At 42.6% G+C, this 13,409-nt stretch overlaps 1 protein-coding gene across 1 annotated transcript; it reads left to right on the top strand.

The window, feature by feature from the left end:
- The first annotated feature begins 205 nt into the window (after positions 1-205).
- Positions 206-1,350, top strand: CCDC160 (coiled-coil domain containing 160). Its single transcript, XM_014600921.3, has one exon. The coding sequence runs from the start codon at positions 305-307 to the stop codon at positions 1,190-1,192; it is 888 nt and encodes a 295-aa protein (XP_014456407.3). The 5' UTR covers positions 206-304; the 3' UTR covers positions 1,193-1,350.
- Positions 1,351-13,409: the final 12,059 nt, after the last annotated feature.

Genomic DNA, 13,409 nt, shown 5'->3' with positions numbered 1-13,409 from the left:
TGCAGTGGCTTCTAATATGCTTATTCATGAATGAAAGCATGTTACTGAATGAGTACTCCCAACGAGGTCTTGAGTCAGGCACGACTCAATATGAGCAGAGGCTCCTGAAGCTAACCCTTTGCTTTTTTTACAATGTAATTTAAAATTAAAATTCTTGTCAATGTTTAAATGCAATCTTTTGTTTTTGTACTACCAGGTAATGGAAACTTTAGAAAAGGAGAGCAAGCACTGGGTGGAGAAGTTGTTTTCTCCTCATTTCACTGCACAGGACTTTTTTAGTCGAGCCTACCAGCTTGAATCACTGATGTCTGAAAAACTGGCTTTCGAGAGAGCTAAGAGAGTGGAAGAAATCTACAATATGGCAATTATAAAATTTCAGGAAGAAAAAGGGCTCAAAAGAAAAGAATGTCTTTCCAAACTCATTGTTCGAGAAGCCGAGCCAAACTTAGTAGGTGCAAAGATAAACATTTCAAAGGAGGAAACAGAAGGGGATTCTGCCTGCTGTGGAGCTGGTAATTTAGATGTTGGAACTGAAGAAAGCTTAAAGGAAACAGAGGGTCATTGTATCTGGAATGCAAAGGAATTAGCAGCTTTGCGACAAGAAATGCACAAGAACCATTTGGAAGGAGTTTCTCTGAAACTTCAGCTGTCCTCCTTGAATGCAGAGTTAGGGGAACTTACAGCTAAATACAAAAAAATAGAAATGGACTTTGAAAATGCTGAACAAGAACTTCTAAATTTGAAAAAAGAGGTTCGCTGCAAAACTTTCCAGTTAGAGCAGATTGAAAGGGACAGCTTAAAAAAAGATTTGGAGCTTCAAGCTTTAAAACAAGATTTACATGAAAAATCAGCACACATAAGAAGCTTAAATGAAGAGCTGCTTCAGGCAAGAGAAGAAATTCAGAATTTAGAGCTAAAGAACAAAGATTTACAGCAAGAATTTACGAAGTTAAAACAGCAACAGGAGCTTGGAAATAAGACCACCATAGAAAAGGTGAAAATGCAGTACGGTGTAGAAATAAGGAAAATAAAAAGGGAATTGGAATCTGTTAAAATTGAACTCAGTGCTGAAAAGGTCTCGCATGCTAGGAGTTGTAAGACTTTAGAGAGACTTAGAAAACATTTTTCAGTCCAACCATTATCTGATACATTTGACAATCTGAGTGTAGATTCCTTTAAAACAAAAGAGTGAGAAAGGAGAATCCTTGATAGTGACAATAAGCAATATCAAGCAACCATCTTTTCAGTTTGACTTGCCTTTGTATGTTTAAAAGACCACTTAGTATAATGTTGAACGTTCATTTTTAATGCAGTCATGCATGAGAATAAAATGGTACCTGGTTGAAAACAGCTTTGTTCACAGGATTTTGTTCAAGATTGTTTCTCAGTTTGGTGGCAGAGCATCCTTGCGAGTTCTACCGCCGCTGACATGCATAATACCCTCTTTTCCTCTGGGGAACAGCCTTGTGGGGAAGGGATGCTAGCTGGTATTGAGAGAAATCATGACCTTTGCTCATTTGGAATGTAAGGTTCTCTATCCTTCACTATTTAGATATTTTAATTGACAAATGCTGAATAATAAACTGATTTTAACACGTTCCAATGTGTTTTACGTGCTGGGTGAAATTTGGCAGGCCTGCTTAAGTTATAACTAAAAAGCCTGATAATGACTTTCAGTTACTTTTTTAATGTTATGGCCATGATTAGAGCTCTGATTTCCCTTTTTGGCCTGCATGTGATACTTCATCTCAGAATTGGCATCGATTGCCAGTGTCACATGCATTTCCTTTGCTGACCCGGCAGGGGGTACTATCCACACAGGTCGGCCAGCACAATTCGACTTTGAATCACTGCTGTACCAACATTTAACTTTTAGTTTGCTGCTGCTATTACTACAACCTTTGGTTTGGAGCTTAAATTGCTGCCTGTAGCTGCCATAAGAGAGGTTTCTCTAAAATATCTTGGAATGTGATGATACAATTATGTGTAGGGTTTTAGAGACTGTCGTAAATCTATGTCAGCTCGAAACAGATATTACCGCCAAATACTTCATTGTTTAAAAGTCTACCTCCAGTTACTGAAAGGAAATCCTTCTGGGCTTGCAGGCAGATCTAAATAGACTATGTGTAGTAGATAGTTACACTGTTTGTTTTACTTATTTGAGAATTTTGATTATTGATACGTACGGCATTCCTTCAGTCATCTCGAATTCTTATCTTTAATTTTTAAACCTCCACTTAAGAGGAGTCCTCTGAACAACTGCAACAAGAAAAACTAAATTTCAGACACATTATCCTGAAAATGAGCATCTAAAACTGTGCAGGATGATTCCTGGAGTTTGCTGCTTCTGCATGATAACATTTTACTGGAAGTTTCATTAGGGCATTAAAGAAATCAAGCTGTGCTATTTACTTCAGCTAGTGAAATTACTCCATTAAAGAAATGTTTCCTTTGGTGTTTTTTAAATCCATCAAACAACAGGCACTGCTACATCCCAAAATCCAATTTATTATAGCAGCTTGTCTATTTTGGCCAGGAGTTTCTACAACTTTTTACCTGCATATAGCAGACATTCTTAATACTCTATGTATTCTCTCTGAAAAGCCTCCTGCTTTGGCTAGGGATGTTAGAATAATCGAGTCAGAGAACGGTATGTCGTTTTATACATGAAAACTGGTATGTATGTTATGCCAAGAAAATCCAGATTCTTACAGTAGGTCTCTCAAATATATCTACAACTCAAGACAGTTGCCTTTTGAATGCATGCTAATATATAATGAAGTGCTAGGTACTTAACTTTGTGCACTTCTGACACTTATTCTGTCATAAGACAATTTTTGCCTATTGGAAAATGGGACTGTTTGCTAGGACTGCAGAAAGCCAAACATTTTTCTTCTCTGTTGTTGTTAGAGCCAGAATTTGATTCAGGAACCAAATCATTCTGCATGCTGTTGAGAAGGCTCTGTTCCGCCAACCTTTATTCAAGGGGAAGCTAATGGCAAGACTCCTGATTTGCTGCAGAAATAAGCCCTAAACCTATATATTCAGCTTATAGGATTCATGTTCATTGATTAAAAGACAGATTCTGCCTTTTTTTCCTCACACAGTGCAGAAGCCTGATTACTTCAAAGGCACCCTGGATTCATATTTACACAAGGGGTGGGATGCATTTAAGAAGTAGTCAGTTCAAAAAGGTACTGGCCAGTTTTTGCCTCTCTGTCAGAGCCAAGAGGAGTTAGTGGATTTTCATGGAGGAATTTCATGGAAATTAAATCTCTATTGGAGTGACCCATTCAGCTCCTAAAGCTTCAGTTTAGTATCTTAGATGAATGCCTTGTGCTGAATAATTTGGTGGGAATGCAGTGAGTCACCTTAAACTAGGGAATGGCTTTGCTAAACTGACTCCAGAGTAGCAATTAAACAGCAACTAACTTTAAAAAAACACCAAATACCCTTGTAGAGATGTAGGACCAACCCATCTGACCAACTCGTTAGAGCCTGTGTCTTTCTAAATGGGTCTCTCCGGGCATTTTTAAGCTTCCAAAGCAAGCTGGGGAAAATCAGATTAAGAGAAACCAAGCACTGAACCAAAAACTTGGCCTCGGGAAATTGATCTTTAAATTGTGTAGGCTCAACTGTTCTCCCATATCGGCTGTCCTAAGCACCCCAATCAGGAGCTGGTAAACCCTAATGTTCAGAGAGGGAGGGAGATGGCCCAGTGGCTGTGGGTACGCTCAGTGGAGGTGACTTCAGTCCAGTGCTTTGGCCTTTCTCACCTGCCCTGCGTTCAAATTTTCTCCCTCGAAACCCTGTCCTGTGTATCATCTCTGAAGTGAAACTGTACCTGTTCCCCAAAAGTCTTCCTTACCACCTTTCTCTTTCCTTTCTGACCGTCTGCTAGGCAGACTGGTGAAATGCATTAAATCTGGAGAAACCTGAATACATCCAGCTTCAGTTTCAGCATTGAAATTAGTCTCCTGCCTCACTTTCCTTGTAAGGAAAGCACCCTTGAGCAACAGAATTCACACATCTAGTTGGCCCTTTCCAAAATTAATGCTCTGATTTTATTTGGCAGTGCACTGTATACAATGCCACAGAAAGAACACCGAGTACAAATATGTTCTCAAAGGTGCAGTAGAGATCACAGCTCACCTTCCCTGGTTTTGAAGGAAATTGATATGGGAGGCCAGTTTTAATTTTTAACTCAGGTCAGAAGTAATAGTATTTTACTATGGGCAAGATGGCTAAATGCATGTTTTACATTCCTCCATCAAACTCAGCCTCGAGGGAGGGAACAAGAATATAACCCGGCTTCCCTGAAAACCAAGCTGTTTGGGCTCTTTTCAGAGCTTTGTTTCCACCTACGGTGTTAATGGAGAGGGTGTCATATCAAACCAGTCTCAATAGAGGAGGTAGGATAAAAGCCTGCCAGGTAACAAGTTACAATCATGCTCTTCCTGTAACTGAGGTCAGGAGGGCAAATTTTTTGCTTAGCTTAACAAGATGAGAGTTTTCCTGGCCCTGCTGGAAACTTGCAGGGACAATTCCTCTGAAACGGATGGAGCTGTGACAATGTATAGCAGCTGAAGCTCGGCCCTGGATTGTTGCCAGCATCAGCCCATTATTAGTATCAGTTTAATCATTGAGTATAAATATTAAATGTTGCACTCCTGAAGACCTTCCTTTACAGTCTTACTAAATTTACTTGCAATCCGTAGGCTGAAGTATCTTGAGCCTGAATATTCCCAGAGTCCTGGGTGTCCTTTTTTTTTTAGCACGATGGTTACCGCCAGAAGTAGGCTCATAAATGTCAATTGTAACTGGTACATTGTTTTTCACAGTTTATTTGCTCTAAGAAGTGCTTTTTATTCTTTAAACTTTTATCAATTGGGCTGCCTGAAACTATAGTGTTCTTATAAAGTGTTAGAGACTTCATTGAACTGAAAACACTTTGGCATGAAGTGTTTGATACCCAATGTAAATACTAGGCAGCTTTAGCCCACACACAGTTTTGTCTTTTGTTATGGTAGTGTAAGAGCGATGCTGTAGCTGTGATGGTCCAGAAATTATACAAGTGGCAAGGATTTCTGAGCGTGATATCTTTTATTGGACTAACTATGTAGTTGGGATAAAATTAGACAAGCTCTCAAATGCAAGACATTCTTCCTCAAGTCTCAAATCCCTGCTTCTTTTGTTATGGGCATTTGTCTGAGACAAACTGAAGTAATTTTAGCAGCACTTTCATCAGAGAGTTGACTGCTTGCCAGACAGTAGCTCCTGTTGATAACCACTACTTGTTGCCCATAAATGAACAGACTCTGAAGGTCTCCCTGTATTTTAGTTTTTCCTAGTCCTGCTTCAGTGTATTTTGAAAGTGGGTGTGTAGCAGGATTACCTATTCAGAGCTTGGGTTGAGTCCCAGGATCGAGGGTCTGCTGTTTGATTGGTAGAGCCCGCCCACCAATCTGGAGGCAGCACAAGGGACGCAATGCCCCGCCCTTTTATGAAGGGAGGGAGCAAGAAGCAGCTGGACCTGAATCGGAACTGCGCTGGCCAGGTCTGGGAAACTTGGGGGGGTGGTGCCCCTGAAGAGTATAAAAGGGGAGCGTGCTTGGCACGCTGGGGAGAGGCAACGAGGGACGGTGAGGAGAGAGGAGCTCCAGAGAGTGCAGTCCCGCATGAGCTTCAGCAGCGTGCGAATCGGCGCAGTGCAGCTCTGCCTTTAACTAAAAGAGCCCTGGTGCCCAAAGCAGGGCCCGGGAAAGGGAGGACCCCCGGTGTGAGACCAGGGAACCACAGCCTGCAAGGGTTTGGCTCCTGTGAGAGAGAGAGAGCCCTGGGCTGCCCGGTGCGGGTGCCAGACCATTGAGGAGCAGCAGCACTCTGGACCACGCAGCCTGAACTGCAGTCACAGGATCAAGTCATAAAATCTTGCTACTGCTAAGCCAAATTCTACTGAATAGAGAAAATGACACTGGAGTCAACGGAGCTGTATGTGTTTGTATTTGACACATTGTGTAAAATGGCATGCAAAAATATATATTGTTGTCCTCTTATACTGAATTGATAGTGCATTGAAATAGTGTCTTGCTATATGTACTAGCATATAACACACACATTTATGTACTGTAGCGCCTTTAATACTAAAGCACTGCTGTATCAGAGTGTTGTCTATGGCTGTCCTCACTAGGAAAAAAAATGTTCTCTTCAAAGTATCAGCTCTGAAAAGGATGAAGGGATGAAAATGAACAAACAACTCCAAACAAGGACCTACCACAATGCTGTGCAGAAAGAGCTAATGAGATCCATGGATGTTTAAACAGCAGAATAATGCAAAGGGAGGTAGTGATTTTACCTCTACATGAGTAGTACTGATGACACTACTAGAACACTGCATATAGTTCTGGTGTCTCCATTTTTAAAAGGATGTTGACAAATTTCAGAATGGCATAGAAGAGACCTGCCAGAACAGACTTTCAGACATCAACATGGAACCGGTTTCTGAGTAGAATAAAAAGAACTCGGGCATTGCCTTCACAAAGAAGAAGCTATGTTCTAACTAGCGGCAGGACAACGCAGTGTGTACTTTTCACACAAGTTAGCTGGTAAACTAAAGTTTCTAGGCAAACTTAAATCTTGCCCCAACCTCCCGACTCAGGAAAACATGAAAATATCTGTCTTGGGACTTGCCCTCTACATAGTTACCTGGAAATAGCAAACTCAAAGTAAAAGATTTACCTTTTTTTTTGTAATGAGGATGAGGCCTGAAACTCTACTGTCGGTGTTTGTCCTGTTCAGATGCAGTTTTAATTTTAGATTTTAGAGTCTATTTTTTTAAATATGTATTGCCTGCCTAAAACAAAATGTGGGAACTTTTGCGTCTGTAATTAAAAAAAAATCCTTTGTAACTTTTATACTGCAAAAATTGGATTATTTCTTACATCTTGGTGGAAAACTATTTTAAAACTCCAGTGTGAACTGCCTTTGTACATTAAGCTTCATTAAAGAAGTGCTATTAAAACATCTCTCCCATTTTAAGTTAGATCCAAGGCTCATTGGAATCCCCCCGTTGAGCATTGGACAAGGTTTTTGGTGTCCAAATTTGTTAAAAAACGGATTCTTTAGTCTACATTATTTGGTTCAGTGCCATTCTTAATCATACCTCAATTCTGATCAAGTTAAATGACAGGCCAAGTCTTGACCACTGTTGAAGATGGCTTGGATATACCATCCAAAAACAAAGGATGTAAGAGGGGATTTAGTGAGGACCAAGGACGCTGGTTATGGGGTGCAACGTTGGCAGCTCCCAGCATGGAGGAGACAATTTGGCAGATTTAATGGATTTGTTTTGTTTTTTTTTAATTTTGATTTCCCCTTGTGAATAAAGCCAAAGACCAGAAAAGGAGTAGAGTTGACCCACTACAACTTTTGTGGTCAGTGTTTGAAACAAGTTGAAAGAATACAATTGCTGATAAAGTTTTATTCCAATTAAGTAAGATCTATCATTGTCACTGTTTCAGGGTCATTCCGCTTCTTTAAGAATATCGTTTAATAGCACTCTTTAGTATATTCATACAGAATTTGTGTAACAGGCTTATCTTTAATCAACCATTGCGCTAAGGAAAATAAATGAGGTTTTCTTTTCCATCATTTTAACAAAAAATTACTAGTGCACACTGGATTCACTGTAACATGTACTCTTCTACAGCTGGGCTTTAGAAAATCCAAAAAAAACTGATCATGTCTTTGATGGAAGATGAATGTTGTTTATCTAAGTCTATGGTCTGTAAAGCAACTGGATTAATTCTATGCCTCTGAGCAAATGACAAGCTCTACTTTGTAATTTAAGTTCTTTTAGATTCTTGATTATGACATTTGTTCTTCTGCTGAAATGGGAGAAAGTAAATAATTGAGTTTGTGGGTGATGAGCTTGCCAAATAGCAGGCAGTGAGAAAAGTTCTATAAGCCCCTGTAGTTGATAATGCTCACTGGGCTTCCTGCCAATCGTCACAATATTTTAACATAAAGTTAGAATCTCCTTGTGTTGTCATGTAGTCATTGCAATCAGTTAGCTAGCCAGTCTGACAGGCTTTGCATTTATAAAAAAAAGGCACTTATAAACATTTCTTCACATAACCACTGCTCCCAACATCTCTGGCTGCAAAAATTCAAATGACAAAATATTAAACCAGCTGGATGTGTTATTTCCTAAAATCATTAATTCATCTTCCTTACTGAGCTTCTCCATGAAAGACAGAATTCAATACTCAGGTAAGGTCTGAGTGTCCCAAGAGGGCTCTTAAATGGTGAACAATAAGAAAGTAAAGCTAGTGAGTGTGTTAATTCCATGTTCTTTTAGAGAGAAAACAACATGGGCATTTGGAAAATAAAAATAATATGGGACCAAATATCAGTTGTAGATTTGCATGAAAAATGTCCTTTCTATCTTTGTGTCTTGCTTTTGTACTGCAGCAAAAAATTCAGTAAGCTCCACACAGCACCACTTTTCTACTTAGCCCAAGGCTGCCTGGGTTATATAACATGGCGTGGATTTGTGCAGGACCTGATGCACATTATAACAACAAGCACGTCTGTTTTATGCATTTTTAAACTTTTACCCTTTAAAACTTTCTTCAAACCTTCCAGAATGTGCCAGGAGATGACAAAAATAATCCCAACTAAAAACTATGCTGAGGCCAGTCTGTGAGGAAAGCGCAATCAATGAACAATTCCCTTTCCCAGCCACAAAATGTCATTAGTTTTGTGTTGTTCAATAGTCGATACTCAACCAATGAGCTGAACAAAGAGACATTGAAGATCAGCAAAACAATGTCACGAGCAAAGGAAAACTCACTACTCTGAAAATACAATTTGAGTGGTGTACGGAGCCCTTGAAAGGGAGAATTTCGATATGCGTAGTATCTCACGTTACTGGGTAGAGAGAGAGGTAGGTAAGTAGCTGTGTTAGTCTGAAGCCAGGATTATTCATAGCATCTGCAGAAGTATGCTGTCGGCTACAAAAGCTTATGCCAGTGGCTCTCAACATTTTTACACTTGAGGAACCACGGGATAGACTCAAGGTCCCCCTCAGATAATGCCAGCTCTTAGCTTCTATTCCTTTTGACTACAGAAAAATAACAGAGTATCTCTTCTGATGCAAAGAATTCAGGCCACAGCTGTTTGAAAACTCTGGGTTTATCTTGCAAAGCATGTTATCATGTGAAACCTAACAGTGCTAACATGGTGTGGCAACCTACGGCACCCCTACAAGGATTTCAAGGCACTCCAGGGTGCAGTGGCCTCCTGGTTGAGAATCACTGGCTTATGCCTTTTTGAACAAGCTAGTCCGAAGTGCCATTCTGCTGTGCCTTTGCTACAAAGGGAATACTTATGGATACACAGGCTGAAGTGCTAAGATTGCACCAGTACATTTATTTCAACAGGAGTGTTAAACTTCTGCTTGACATGCTGTAACAATAGCAGTAGATGAACCAGTCATGAAATCTGCACAGTTAATTTTTCATATTGGTTTGATGTGCACACAATAATAAGATACTGAAAGGACTACCCTTCACATTTTGAAGGGGTTGTCACAGGATCATAGGAAAGTAGGGGTGGCAGCGTCCTCTGGGCTAGGGACAGACATTACACACAAACCGGTTTAAGTGATCAGAAGCTGGTTTAAATCTGTAACAGAACATATGTTCAGTTCACATAAACCAGTTTCAAAATGTGTGAAACTGGTTTGAGATAAACCTGGTTGAATGTAGTATCAGACTTAACTGATTTGGGTCAAACCGGTTTATGCAATGTCTGTCCCAGATCACTTCCTGGTTTAAGTTAAATCAGGGTCCTCTAGCATCCCAGATGCTTTGCAGCCCTGGGTTGAACTGGGCTAGGCTGTACCGTCTGCTCCAAAGACCAGGCTGGCCCCATACCTCTCCTCCCTAGCTAGAGCTCTGGGGGAGCCTGCAGGCAGAGCAGGGTCTGCCTGGCTTTCCTCGCTGCTTGCTGCTCAAGCAGGGATTCCTCCCTCCCTCCCATCTCCCATAGCATGGACCTCAGCCCCATGGACCCTGGGCATGTGGTATGCTAGCTAATGCTGAGAGGTGTATGTGTGTATGTCTCCAATTTCACTGGGACAGGCAGACAGAACAGTGTTGGTTTAGGGCTTTTTGGAGCTAATCAACAGGTCAGCTGGTAATATCCCTCCTTGGAAAAAGCTGTTTAAGAAGAGCTTGAACTAATGAGAGAGGCTTTTGTTTTGCTGATGGGCTGATAAACACTGTGGTTTTACCAGCTCCCCTGCTGATTTGCAGCCCTGTCATGTTTGCAGACAGGGAGAGGGAGATTGAAAAGCTCCGTATCATCAACAGATGCATGCACTGCACACCCCTGCCTTGCCAAAGAGTGCTAGCCCGGATCTGGGGTCTGGCAACACTCCCAACCCTTGAGCAGCGAGCAGGGGGAAAAGCCTGAGACGGTGCAGACAGCGTTGGGGTTTAAACCCCACCTTAATCAGAGCCTCCTGCCCGGGCCTGGCCACACACCCCCTCCTCCCAGCTCAGCAATGTAGAAGGGAAGGGAGGGCTGCTCTAGCACCCCTCAGCTTCTAGCCTAAGCCACTGCAGGCATGTACCTGGATTTCTGGAATGAAAGGGGAATGTCTATCCACCTCCATATCGGTTCAAGTTTTGCAGGTTAGACTAACCTGGAAAAACTGAATCAATTCAGGCTCAGGCTTTTTGAATGTCTGTCCCTAGCCCTAGAGATGAGTTTGTCCAGCCCCCTGCTCAAAGCAGGATTTATCCCGGAGTAAACCATCTCAGCCAAGTGTCTGTCCAACCTGTTCTTGAAAATTTCCAGGGATGGAGATGTCACAGCTTCTCTAAGTAGCCTGTCCCAGTGCTGAACCAACCTCAGAGTCAGAAAGTTCTTCCTAATCTCTCACCTAAATTTCCTCTGTTGAAGCTTGAGGCCATTACTGCTAGTTCTGTTCCCTATGACCACAGAGAAAAGTCCATCTCCGTCCTCCCTGTAATTTCCCTTCAGGTATTTGAAGACCGCTAATATAAATGCTCCCTCAGTCTTCTCTTCTTCAGACTAAATAACCCTTACTCTTTCAGCCTTTCCTCAGACATCTTGCCTCCCAGGTCCCTAATCATTTTTGTTGTCCCCCACTGGACCCTTTCCAAACTGTCCACATCCTTCCTGAAGTGTGGGGTCCAAAACTGGACACAGAACTCCAGGTGAGCCTCACTCTTTTGTCTCACTCTTTTCTTGCAGAAATGTATGCCCTCCTGGGATCTATCTCACACATTACTTTTCATTTACTAATTAAGGTAAAAATGGTTAACAGCATATACCACCTAGAAGGCCATGGCTCCATGAGGGATGCTTTGCTGGTATAGGAACACCAATATTCTAGACTGGCAAAGCACTCTAAGTATGGGTGCAGCTGTCCTGGCACAGCTGTTTTGTTCCGATATAATGGAATGGGTCTCACAAATGGAAAAAGCCATGCCATAAAAGTGGAGTTTTGTCACTATAAGTCTGTAGCTAGTGCAGTTTTGTCTGTCACAAATCACACCTCTTCAGACTCCTGATGGATGGAGGTTTGCCTGTCAATGGCAAAGCCATAGCCAGTTACCATTCCTAAATATGCCAACACAGTTATCATTGTTGGTCAGGGTGGCTTTGATTTAAATCACTGATCAGGAAGCCTCAATTTAATTGTTGTTTTCTACAAAAAAGTGCATTCTTGTTATTTGATATCCTTTATTAATTTAACTTATTGAAACTTTGCACTTTTAGAGAAAGGTAAGGGCTTGACTGTGGACACAAACTTACAGAGAGACAAGAGGGCTGATGGGTGGGTAAGCAGGTCTGTTCTCTCTCATCCCCATACACTGCTGTTAACAAGGATATTATCTCTGGATACACACATCCACAGTTTGAGAACTAAAACTAAGCATCACAGAGGTTCTTAGTGAGATCTTTGAGACTGAGTGCTGATTCCCATTGGGTAGTGTGGTTTCCTTTAATCTTTATTAATCTACTAGCCAATTGCCTGTCAAGAATGACTGGTGCGGGGTGGTGGCTGGGGATAGAGGTCTGCGTCCAGCTCTGGCCCCCTCCACCTTTGGGGCCAGGCCTGCTTCCCCTCTCCCTCACTGCCACTTTGGGGCCAGGCCGGGCCACCCCTCACCGTCTGCTAGCCCCACCCCCACCCATTCACTCTGTCACTACTGCCTGCACCGCCCCCCCATTCAGCCAATCAGTGTGCGAATAAAGCGTTATGGACAGACAGACTAAGTCACTACGGCTTTTGGAGGAGCCTCTGGGAACTGCATAAGATTGGGCCCAAAATATAGTCCATGGCCTGTTGTGACCCATTTATAAAACTTCTCAAAACATGACATGAATATATTGTATGAAATAGTATATAATTAGAAGTTATAATCCCTGCCCCATGATGATATCTTTGAGCTTTAACGTATCTTAAATTAAAACGATCTTTATACAGATTTGTTTTTAAAAAAGCATAACAAAAAAAAGAATAAAAAAAAATCTGATTTAAATAAGAAAGCAATTTTTTTTAAATTGTTTTATCCACCTTGTTGTTGGTGTCGTTCACCCTGTGGCCGTTCATAACGACCGGCTGTTTTCTTTAATGACGCCGGTGGATGCCATGCAGCTGGCGTGGCATCGGAGAGAATAATCTGGGAAGCTCCCTTCACTGGAAACCAGGGGACAGCGAGGCGGTAAAATAAAAAGGAGTTCAGGCAGGGCCCACAGCATCTTCACGGACCCAAAACGGCGCCGAAGGGACCCCGCCATGGGGGAAATCTAGGACTGGGGTGCTGCCGGGTGGCCCGAGGAAAAAAACCCGGCAGGGCGTAACGATGCAGAGACTCCAGCCAGTTGGGATCCTTTGGCTCGGCGTGACTGTCACAAGCGTGAGCAGGATCGAACCCCAGCCCCGGCTCTTTTCCAAGGCGTGATTTGAGCTGTGTTTCGGGATGCCGCAGGGACGCAACTGCATGCGGCACAACGGGACGCCGCCGCCTCCTGCTGCCTGGCAGCGTGGGGGTCCCAGTGGTCACCACGTGCAAGAGGGTGTGCAATGGAGCAGGGCCACTCGGCACCAGACACGGGCAACTGACCAAAGGCGACACTGCCCAGCGCGCAGGAGGGCTGCTGAAAGGAGCCGAGGGGACACCAGTCAGGTCAACACCCTGACTAAACTAATGACAAGTCTTGTCTTGGCCCACCACCATCTCCTCAGGGCCACCTCACTTCTGCGCATGCGCCAGTTGCGAGCGCCAAAAAAAGGCGGGAAACTGCGCATGCGCCAGCGCCTCGCCTACTTCCCCAATTCATCCTTGGACGCATGCGCCAGCCAGCCG

This window comes from Alligator mississippiensis, chromosome 8 (assembly GCF_030867095.1).
Source record: "Alligator mississippiensis isolate rAllMis1 chromosome 8, rAllMis1, whole genome shotgun sequence".
Lineage (NCBI taxonomy): Eukaryota > Metazoa > Chordata > Crocodylia > Alligatoridae > Alligator > Alligator mississippiensis.
Note: the sequence above shows the minus strand (reverse complement) of the source record. Positions and strands in the feature narration are given on the sequence as shown.

Bases quoted from the DNA above. Each gene is read 5' to 3' on its own strand.
- CCDC160 (XM_014600921.3), top strand. From the start codon at position 305: ATGTCTGAAAAACTGGCTTTCGAGAGAGCTAAGAGAGTGGAAGAAATC.